Source organism: Rhea americana, unplaced genomic scaffold (assembly GCF_003343005.1).
Source record: "Rhea americana isolate MKP2758 unplaced genomic scaffold, rheAme1 scaffold_90, whole genome shotgun sequence".
Classification (NCBI taxonomy): Eukaryota; Metazoa; Chordata; class Aves; order Rheiformes; family Rheidae; genus Rhea; species Rhea americana.
In genome coordinates this window covers 1,935,531-1,947,086 of record NW_028187089.1, presented here as the reverse complement: position 1 = coordinate 1,947,086, position 11,556 = coordinate 1,935,531, and the positions used below count along the sequence as shown (strand labels likewise).

General features: G+C 38.3%; 1 protein-coding gene across 1 annotated transcript; it reads right to left on the bottom strand.

Moving 5' to 3' along the window:
* Window positions 1-6: 6 nt before the first annotated feature.
* On the bottom strand, window positions 7-10,968 carry NSDHL (NAD(P) dependent 3-beta-hydroxysteroid dehydrogenase NSDHL). The gene is made up of 8 exons (XM_085324307.1): window positions 10,734-10,968; window positions 10,253-10,306; window positions 7,504-7,665; window positions 6,423-6,569; window positions 4,907-5,035; window positions 2,796-2,938; window positions 1,085-1,187; window positions 7-383 (listed from the first exon to the last, which is right to left on the bottom strand). Exons 2-8 carry the CDS (start codon window positions 10,271-10,273, stop codon window positions 48-50), a joined length of 1,041 nt encoding a protein of 346 aa, XP_085180433.1. The 5' UTR covers window positions 10,274-10,306; window positions 10,734-10,968; the 3' UTR covers window positions 7-47.
* Between the last annotated feature and the right edge of the window lie 588 nt (window positions 10,969-11,556).

Genomic DNA, 11,556 nt, shown 5'->3' with positions numbered 1-11,556 from the left:
AAAAAAAAAAAAAAAAAAAACAAAAACAAAAAAACTTCTAGGACTTCTCAGGCCTTAGCCCGGCGTAGGTGGGGGTAGCTCTGGAGAGTCCTCTTTATTGCTTCATCCAAGCTCACCACTGGCTTGTAGCCCATGTCTCTCTTGGCCCGTTCACAGCTGTAGTAGTGAAAAGTTCCAGCTAATGCTACCCTCATAAGGGTAAAAGTGGGCTTGATGGTGACCAGTGGCCTTAGCAGCAACAGCACAAGAGAAAGGATGAGGGCAAGGTAATATGCAAGCCAATAGGGGATCTGGTACTTGGGTGCATCGTAGTTCAAGCCAGTCAAGATACGGGACATGAATGCCCAGAAAGGAACAGGTTCATCATTTGTGATATGATAGGCCTGAAAAAGAGGAAGACAGAAAGCCAGATTATAAAAACATTACTGTTTGCACAAATTCATCTCTATGCTGGCCCAGCTCATGTTCAAACTGATGAGATTGTTATTTCAGACTTAAATGGAAAGATATTTCCATGAGAAACTGATTTGTACCAATTATCTCTGCCTGAAAAGTGATGAACCTCTTCTTTCCTAAGAAAGCTAGCTGCTCCTGAGATTACAGACCTTAGATTATTCATAAATGGTCACATTGAGTGATACAATACAACACAAACATGCTAAAGCATCCTGGCTGTACATACTGTATATGCCCAGAGCACTGTGGTACTATGAAAATTTATAAAAGTTTCTGCTCTTCAGAACTGTATTGCAAGAGCTAAGTAACTGCATTTCTTAAGTACATATCTAGGGTGCCAAGAATTTTGCCCAGATTTCCTTTCACAAGGAGTATTATAGAATGAACTTACTCATCTGTCTTAGCCTACATGCTTGCAAAGAATGGTCACCAGATGTACAACCAATCATTATATTCACAGACAGAAAAATTGGACCTGTGTGAGCTAGTTCCACTCATCTCCAAGATGTTCAATACAGACAAAATCAGCATTAATTACAGAACAGACACATGGAACCAGGTGAGGTTTGCAAGTGGAGTTTGGCAAGGCGGCACTCACCCCCCTACCACTTGCTAGTTCCTTTCTTACCTTCCCACACAGGGGAGAGTCCTTCTGAAGATGTTCTGCAGCTAGAATGTGTCCATGCACCACATTTTCCACATAGGTGAAATCTACTAAGTTTTTTCCATCTCTGTACAGACAAAAGGAAAAAGTTTAACTCAAAGGTAATTCAGGATGAAAAAGTCGTTTGTGGCAAAAAGGACTTTCACACAACACACATTTTTTTCTAAGTTTCTTCTCCTCTTCTGTTGTGTTGCAACTTCAGACCATACCCTGTTAGAGAGACGAAGTCTCTGCATCTGCAGACTGGAGGCAAAGCCAAAGCTGTTATCAAGCTCATCAAGACCCTCAGAAAGTTTCTACTTCCGTAAGAGTACCCTTTTTAAACCTCAGGTGTTGCCAAATTTCTAGGTGTTTCAAATCTTAGAGGTCTCAGAATCAGAAGAATGACTCATAGAAGAACAGACAAAAACACAGTAGTAACTAGCACACAGAGTCACTTAAGGACAAGCTTTCAATTATGAATATCTTGGCTCATGAAATTTTAACTTACTCCCACAATAAGCCAATTCAGTCCTAGCAGAGACTTAACCCACTGTGTTAAATCTATTTCTACACAGAATTAGAAAATGAATCTACATATCATTTTCAAGAGTTCAGTTAAATCAAACAAATGGTTTGTTACAAAGCCATCATCACACTCCTCTTGCAATGAAAACAATATTGTTGTAATCCTTCTGATGATTAATAATTCTCATTCATGGATGAATGGCTAATTTATTCTCTTTCTTGCAAGGGATACACAGGTCTTTACAGCATTAGGAAAACTTGGATAAGGGAAGCATTATTTGAGCATATTTGAGTGAAGAATGGCAATAACTGGAGAGCTTGAGTTTATTCAAGTTTGAGTTATTTGAGTTTATTCAAGCTCAGCTCAGTTTGAGAGATCAGTTCAGAAGTAAAGCACAACATACAACAACAAAATTATTCCATTTCTTCCTCTTACCCCAGTCTGCATATATATTCATTCACATATGCCCACACATATACAAACCAGCCTCCTGCATACAATACAAATCTATTATAAATTAAAAAGGAGATTTATTTTCAAGAGTAGAATACAACAGTTTGAATTCAATCTACTACTAAAATTTTTTTTTCTTGCTCTAAAATTTCAGTAGTTCACTAAAAGCTGTGCCAGGCACAAAAATAAGGCAAATATTTTTAATCTTATTATCACAAATACCAAAATACAATTAGAATGTGGCCATAACTGAGAGACATCCAAATGCCTGAAGTGTGTATTAGGTAAATTAACAGCAAGTAATCTGAGCAGTCTTGTACTTAAAAGGAGAACTCTTAGGTTGTGCAAAGATCACTCAAGCTATGTCAGCTTTCCTCACCAGTATTACTTTTGCACGAAGAACACTCATTCATCTGAGTACATGAGTCCCACACAGAGAAGAATTCCTTAAAAAGAATTCTGGATCATAAGTGAAAAATGGAAAAAAAAAAAAACTTTTTTTCCTAGAATTATGTTGCAGTTCCCAAGCAGAAGTTGCCAGTGCAGAAGGTAAAATACTGCTTCCTCCTCAGATCTTGAGCACCAAAAGACAGGGACAAATAATACAGAAACTCACAACAACCCTACTGATTTAATATTATTCCCTTCTAAAGGGGTTTTGTAGGTTTAGCATGAATTTTAACAAAACCTGTAAAATGACTGAGGCTTACTCACCCAATCATGAACTTCATTTTGCCACTCTTAGCTGCTTGGATGAGGATAGGAACCAGATGAGGATCTCTAGGGCCAAATATGCCATGTGGGCGAATAGCAGTAGTGAAGAAATTGTTGTCTGGGTCATTTGCTCTCAGCACTTCCTGTAGAGGAAAAAGGGTATACAAATCAGGAGAAAAAGGCTGGGAAGAAAGATATGGCTTAGCAATATATCCCCAACTCATCGTTAAATGAGGTGGGGGTTCCCACATCTCTTTGGGGAAGACATCAGTAAAAGCATTATTATTCATCTGTATCATTACAAATTATTCTTCCTCTTTTCTACTTCAGACAAACGTGTATCTGTTTTCATAAGTGAACATACTTAATGAATTGATTGGCAAAGCTCTTAAGCGTTCTCATTTAGGGCGATGAAGATCAGAGGAACTTTGAAAGTTCTTTCATTCCACAAAATCTTTACAGACAGCCTGGAGAAGAGAGGAAGGACACTAAGCAGTTCAGCGTCCATCTCTGTCATCAATCAGTGGAAGCATTCCATCAGAGGCCTTCTCAATCATATTGAGAAGGACTATCGTTCCATTTTCTTGGCAGCACTGGGTGCTAAGCAGATTCAGCAAGGCATCTTTGAAGATTTAATTCCCCTGGGAATTTCCAAACAAAGTGTTCTACTAATTTTAATAGCTGCTATCTTCTCTATTAAAAACCAAGAGCAATACATATAAATAAATATTGAATACTTTCATAATTTCACCCAGCACAGACATAATTACAAGAACATTGGGCTAGATTTGATTTCTGCTCATAAGCTTCCAATTTATTGGTCCACTTTACTGCAAAGCAGTTATGCTTGCAAATGAACAGATGTTTTGATATTGTGTTCTCAATTAAGCCCTTTTCAAGGAACATAAGGAAGACTGCTAAGTCTAATACTCTGCTTAGCAGGACACACTATCTACTTCAGTCTAAATGCAAGTGTAAATTCTTCTTACACAAATAAGTTCTTTCCACAATGCAAAAAATTGAAAAACTTATGAAAAAATACATGTTTTCTTTGATTTAAAAGATCGACATACTACACTTAAACCACAACAACTGCAGCATTAAGAATTCTAAAAGCAAAACATATACTGGCAATTTGCAAATGTCCAAAGCAGTGAACATTCAGACCACAGGRATTTTTAAAATATTTTTAAACAAGAATATTTTCAGTTTATGGTCAACAGAATTAGCTGAAAACATGTTATTAAGCTGGTATGCCCTTAACTCTGTCCATCTCTATCTCATCTTGTCCTTCCCTAGTAACTTATTGAGAATCCCAACAGAAACATATGCCCATTGCTATTAGTAACTTCAGGCTGCAAATCAGGTAAATATTCTGAAACAGCCTYTCAGTAGGAGCAGAGAGATCAAAATATTTCCCCCAGCTGCTCTTAAAATGAAGCTGGATCAGTTCATACAGAGGATTATGACATGGCTGTGGCATCAGCAGGTGATTTAAAACCTCTTCCAATTCTTTTATTCCTTTTCCAGAAGCAGACCCCCCACACCTTGTGACACACTGTTTCAGTCAACTCCCCCAGTAATTTAAGTCGCAGCTTTATTTTATTCTATTTTTATTAAGTAAAAACACTGTTTCACCACATGAGGAAGACAAAACTGAGCATTTATATCTCTGGATTGGAACAACACTGTTTTGCTCCGTAAATACACTTAGGCAAAAGCATGTGGGTCACTTGTTAAAGATGGAAGTGGCAGACACCTGTCATACTTCTCTGTAACAGAAAGAGAATGAATGAACACGTTGCTACAGCTTACTAGTTCCCATGCTTTCTAGGTCCTGGGCAGCTTTATTGAAAAGAGGAGAATTTTCTATTTCTGTTATAGTTGCAGACTTTCTCAAAACTCCAGAAGACTTTGTGACATGTGCATCATTTTGCACATTTTTTTCCTCCAAGAATGAGAAACTTTCTTTTTTGATGAAACAGAGATTCTGGAGAACAGAGATCTGTCTGATCTTCAAGAGTCTGTTATGTCCCCCAAGGCATGCCCTCCCTAAGGAGGATAGTTATAGGCATTGAGAATAATAGTGTTAAACCTATGATGACAAATACCTTCTCCTGTAGAATCTTTGTTTTGGTGTAATAGTCAATCGGTTTTTTTGCATAAGGGAGGTCTTCTGTTCCATTTTTTATGTCTATGCCCTCAAAAACAACACTGGCACTGCTAGTTAACACCAGTTTCTGTAAGAGATGTGAAATAAAACAGTTGTTTGAAACCTACAAAAAAAGGGTCATTATTTACACAGTGTGAGTAAAGACAGTCATAACGTTTAATCAATTGATTCTACAGAGAATAACCCGTGTTCTTCTAGACATGGTTTAACTTCATTTCTGAAACTTTAGGTACGAAAATTCCCACATTCTCAATCGATCCCATTACAATGTTACTGCTACCTAAAGCAGATGAAAGTACAACTCTTGCCTGAAAGAGCAAGAAATCTTATTAAAGTAGTACCAAAAGAGGCAGGTAAAAAAAGTTGTACCAAAAGTACACATTTCAACAAGCTTCCAGTGCAGTCAGTCAAGAGGAAAACATCTCCAGGGAAAACAGAGTGCCCACTTGACTTGGCACATTTTAACACTTAATGTACAATGAGCACTTTTAAGACACATCTGTTCATCTTTACAATAACAATATGCTAGATTAAAACAAAAAAGAATTGTTAACCTGGATGTTTTTGTTGGATAAAAATGTACCCTAGTGGATTCAAAACAGGAAGTCAGTGATTCATTTGAATAATCAGAAACTGTGGTATTAAACAACACTGTAATAGAAAGATGACTGGATCCAAGAAGTTCCAACAAGACTCAGCTCTTTCTCTGACAGTACCCAGACTAAACATGAAGGTAAATACTACACGGCCCATTTCCTATATACATCATTTAATTCTAAATTAAATATTACCAGCTCTGTATTTGTACAAGGACACTGCAAAACACATGCTTTGTAAGTAACATTTCTGACCAGAATAAGTAAGGTACCTTTGCATACACTGTGCTTGAAATTCGGCAAAAGTGTAAATAAAAACTCATGTGCTATCAAAAAAACATAAAGAGAAGGAAAAACCCATGTCTGAACAGCATCCTAGTTTCCTCTGGCTTTTTGTTTGGTGGGCAAATGACTTTCTAAGTTGAGTTATACTGAGATTGTGGCACAAGCATGTTCCTTCTCCTTAATACACATAAGTAATAGATGCCATGAATACTTCCACTTCAGAAAAACTATCTTTAGAGTTGGCCCTTTTTTAAACACAAGAAAGAATCCACTTGTCAGTCATTCTCCCTTTGGGAAATTCTCAGGTGTCTAGTATGACAGATTCTAATGGATGCTTTTCCTGAATTGAGGGAAATTGTGTTGTGTAGGTTTTCTGTGTCCAGAAGAGATTGAGCTTACATCAGATTCTCTCAGTGGGACAGCAACAGAGTCTCACTCTTCCACTTATTTGCACGGAACAAATAAAAATTCAGCATCTCAGAAAGCTTTGCCCTGATTGAAATTGGTCCACAGTTCAGAAGTTATAAAGCAACATCAGCATCTTGTATTCCCCACACGCTTTTCTGCCCTTACCGACACTCCAGCTTCTTTGCAGGCTTCAATGACTGTTTTGGTTCCCATAAAATTCACCTTATAAAACAGTTCCCTGTTGTCACTGGAAGGTGCTGGTGATGCACAATGAAATGCCACTGACACACCTTGTAAAGCTGGGAGCAAGGCCTAGAAGACAGACAGTATAAGACAGCAATGAAACAGCGAGAATAGTGTCTACATCGAGAAAAGGAAGGATATAAAACACAGTTGTTCTTCTCATTCAAATTTCAGATCATGCTCCTTCCCTAAAGGTGAGCAGAGGAAATGGGATCATCTCTGCAATCTTCACAATGTCCTATCCTTCTTGCTAGGCAAAAATGTACCACATCTCCTTCCAAAGAGGAACCTTGGAACTTTCTGAGACCTGGAGACTATCTAGACAGTATTATCAGGTGCCTCAAAGGTAGCTATGAGGCTCAAGATTATCTGGAGATAGGAGTTAGAAAACTTAGCATACAGCAGGTTTAACTTCTGACCATACCCCACAACACTGTCTGTTTTTGAGACGACTGTCACAAAACTCTGAGCTACAATGCCTCATATTGTGGGGCTGTGTCTCTTCATATTGCATACAAATGTTTTTGCCAGTGCATAACTGAGTTAAAGCCTAATTGTCTGAGAGGTCTTAGTCTGCCTTAGCTGTGAAAAATARAATAATGCATTCTGTCATTCTCATACAGCTGAGAGCATCTACAGCAAACACCAACAGTGACAGTAATTAGACTATATAACCGAGCTCACTGTAATAGAAATCCTAATAAACAAATTAGGTTCTGTTTCTGTCAGCTCCAAGTAGGCCTCAGATATATTTATTTAAATGTTCCAAAGGAAACTCTTTACAGTCACTGACTTCACTGAAAAAGGTGAGGGGGGGGATATGTATCCACACACCCACTTACAACCTGTACAGTGCTTTCAGGATACCTGCTACAAAAGCAACCATCTCTCAAAGAACTGATTCAATGCTTCAGAAAAAGCTCGGTTAGCTCTTTGAACGAATGTTTGTTTAAACAGACATCCTTCCCCTCTACCCAGCTTATTTACTGTTGTTAGTTTGTACCTCTTTGCTGCAGAGATCTCCCAGGAAAAACTGCACTTTCTCATTCTCAAACCCTTTCTGAATATCAAACACATTGACCGAGTAGCCTTTGCCCAGGAGCTGCTCCACCATGTGTTGGCCTAAGAATCCAGAACCACCAATCACTGTGCATTTCCTACCGGCCTGCAGAGGCAAAGAAGAAGGCATCATAGCAAGCAAACGTACACCAACAAACCGTACAAATAAAGATGTTACAAAATTTAGATCAAAGTTTATGTGCACAACTGCAATTGTTAAACTAGGTTGACTGAAGGAATCTAAATTCAGATATCGAAAGACCTTTCAAGTATGTCTATACTATCGCAACAACTTAGAGTTCAGCCTTGCCAATGGTCCAGATGTGGTGGTTCATATTTTGGCAGGATTCTGACACATATTGAAATGGCTCACCTAGGAGGAAAGAGAAAGAGGACTAGTTCCAACCAACTCTGCCTTGCTGCTAAAGCAGCAAAACTTACCTCAGCTCCTCAGCACAGAGAACTCAAAATACTAAAACTGTCCCAGTCAGCAAGGACAAAGCCCTTCTCAGTAATGTGAAACTTAGGCTCTTTCAAGCCAAGAAAGTATTCAGGTAGATGTAAAGCTTATCCCTTTTTGCTAGTCATTAGTCTTTCTCTTTTTTTTCTTTTTTTTTTTCCCTCCTAAAAAGCTTTTTAAAATCAATGGTTAGAGACACTAATTAACAGATTCTGGTCTGGTCACTCATCTAACTAGAATAAGTCTGGAAACCTCACTGGTAACAGAGCATATACAGGCAATACACCTGCAGAAACTTTTGTGCAAAGAATGCTCTGTCCTTGTTGGAAATAGATTTGCTTCTTATTGTTGCTACACAAATTCCACCTCTGCAGTTATTCTATTGAGCTGAAGGGAATTTTCACAGAGTGAAAACACAAAGGCTGCAATTGTCTGAAAGTTTCCAAATGCTGCATCTTTAAACAAAGGTTCTGCTGAGGAGTATCAGTTATCCATGACAGAGATGAGAAAAGGGTTTGTTCACTTACATTAAAGTATAACTTGTTATTTGGATGGCACACACGAAGTACACTTTAATTAAGAACATAAAGAAAATTCTACTGGGTTGACCCAATGGCCCTCTTGATTCTGGATTCTGTTTTTGACAGTTGCAAGAGAACAAACCAAAGGAGCATGAGAGTCTGAACACTCCTGCAGTTCACTCCCCTTGTATTCCCCCAGCATCCACAAGAAGATGTATTAGAAATGACAGAAGAGACAGTGTTGTCTCTTCCTTTGCATATCTATTTCTTGTCCTCAATGTACTTGCTTGACTCCTTTTTGACCATGCTGGTCATGTCTGTCTCTACAACCTGCATCTCAGCAAATTCTGTAAGTTCACTACCTGCTGTGTAAAGTAGCTTGTTACCTTTTTTAGGCCTATTTCCTACTACCAAGTGCTCCCTAGCTTTAATATCACAGGATTCAACAGATAATTGTTTTATATTTGCCTTACTCATCATCTTCCTGATTTYGTAAACTCAATCACATCACTCCCCTTACCAGTTTCCTCTCCATATTGAAGAGTCCTAGCCATTCTAGTCTTTCCTCAAAAGTCAGTTGCTCCACTCCACTGACATTTTTACTTGCCTTTCCCTACTCTTTCATATTCCAGCATGTTCTTAATAAATTGGAAATACTAGAACTGCACACAGTCCTTAAGATACAGGTAAATCCAAATTTTATACAGAGGCAAAATGATGCCCTCTATCTGGCTCAAAGTCTGAGAATTCATTTTCTAGTGCTACAGATTAGATGGCTGAGGTTTTACTACAGGACAGTTTCTCCCTTGCCCAAGTAAGACATAGTATTCTAACTGGTGATAAGAAGCAGATTTATTTAAATATTTTTTTAGTGTGTATTTATAATATGCAATACAATCTAGTATATAGACCGCTTGGGCAAGCACTAATTGAACTAACTCAAAGACCAGAATCAGTAAAACTGCAGCTAAGACACTACTGCTCTGGGACTAATTAGCCCTGTTAAAAAAACTCAAGTAGAAAGCCAAGCTACACATGATTTTATCTGTTTTAGGATATGAACTACTGTCTGTCCACAGTGTTGGGCTATGAAGATAAAACAGCTTTCTCATGTTTTCTGACATGGTGCTACTTTGCTTTTATGCTTGCTTGTTTTCTAAATAGCTGAGATTCACTGGTCTTCTGTAAGCTTAAGACGCTATGAGAAAAGAGTCCAGAAGGTAGAAATTTCTCATAAACAAGAAATATAAGTAATGTAATAGAACAGCTTAGTAAATTGCATTTCTAAGAATGAATACAGCTCTCCAAGCAAGATGTTATTGTTTCCATGTTCTAAATTCCTGTATTCAACGCATAAGTCTCAGAAAGAGGTTACAATGGTCTAGCAGATACCAGGGACTTCAGCTGGGCCCCTATCTACATTACAACATGGAATATTGTTTTAATGCATGTAGGAACGACCTTGTTGTAACTGAATATGCAAACCTATTGATTTGGCAGTTCTGGAAAAACCACTGTTCTTCTTAGAGACTTTGAGCATTCCTGAGTATGTTCAGAACTGTAACAACAGATTTCTGTTGAATCACTTTTGCATGAGCAGTATCTTTGGAGTAGGCATTAACGCAAAAATAGTCTCATGTTTTTTCCAATAATGTTCAGAAGAAACACCTATAAAAATACATACAAAAACAATGTTCAAGTCCTCCACTTACCGATCTGAGGTGTGTGGCCATTTTTGAGAGGATTCACTACCACCAATCAAATTTCTTCAAAAAAAAAAAAAAAAAGGAAAAATATTACTGAGTCACAATATTTCTATCACATGCTGAAGTATGCCATTAAGACAAACTAATTTCTAATTACAGAAATCGAAATGTGAAGCCATTACGCTAAAGTAAAAGCATAAAAGAACTAGTAATATTCCCTGCCCTCCTGAATAAAATAAGCAGCACAGCATCAACAGCAACATTAAACAGTGTTCTCAAAAGTRCAGCTCTAATAAAATAAAATATCCCTGACAACAAAAGTGTTGTTTTATTTTAGCTAGTATTAGCTTCGTGCTTCCTTTAAATTTGAATCTTTATACTCCAAATAACATGAACATGATTTTAGTCTTTGGCAACCCTCTCTCCAGGAATATAGTTGCTTAAGGACGTTTGAAACAAGCTGAAGTTCAAGCATTTCAGCACTTGCCTGTTCCCAGACAGCAGGCATACAGCATGCAAGAAACTTAGGTACTCATTGATGCCTGTCAGCTGAGATGGGAACCAGTGCTGAGATTTTCCAAGCTATCACACCACAGGCTGTTGATACCACCAAAGTTTCATTGAACTACAGTCTTCCTTACAGGAATAACAAATAAAATTTCCAATTCAGCTCAGATGCTACAGGATGGGATATAATCTAAAGAGAGAAAAATAGAGTATCTCTATTTAGATCTGCTAAAAAAAAAATACAAAAAAAAACCCTGCACATTAAGACTTCTGATAGTTCTACAGTCACTTTAAACCAACAGTATCACAAACTTCCATTTTAAAGCCTGATTCCATTCTCATTCCTGGTTAGATGTTCCCACCATCTCCTACTATTCATGTACTGAGAGATAACAAGGATACAACTAGTTGAAAATTAATCATTTTCTGCCTGTATTGGTCTTTAGCCAGAGCAGGTCTCTGACCATCTCATTTCACAAGCACGTGAAYTCTCCTGCCAACACAACTGGAGGAGAACCAGGTGAGCATGAAAGGTAGGACCTTCAAAAACAGCCACACCAGTGCTGCAATAAAATTATCATTGCACCACGCTTGCAGGCGTGTATCACGCAAGCAGATGCATSTGCTGAACGGGCTCGCTCAGTGCGCTGCACAGCCTGCAGTTGCCTTGCTTTTATTTTCTGAAACGGCCTCTGAAGTGACAAGCAAAAAAATTCAACGCAGCGGCCCAACTGCTAGGTTTGGAAGTACCAGCACAAGGGCGCTCGGCCCTCCAGCTGTCCCCCCTACCCCGCCCCACAGCC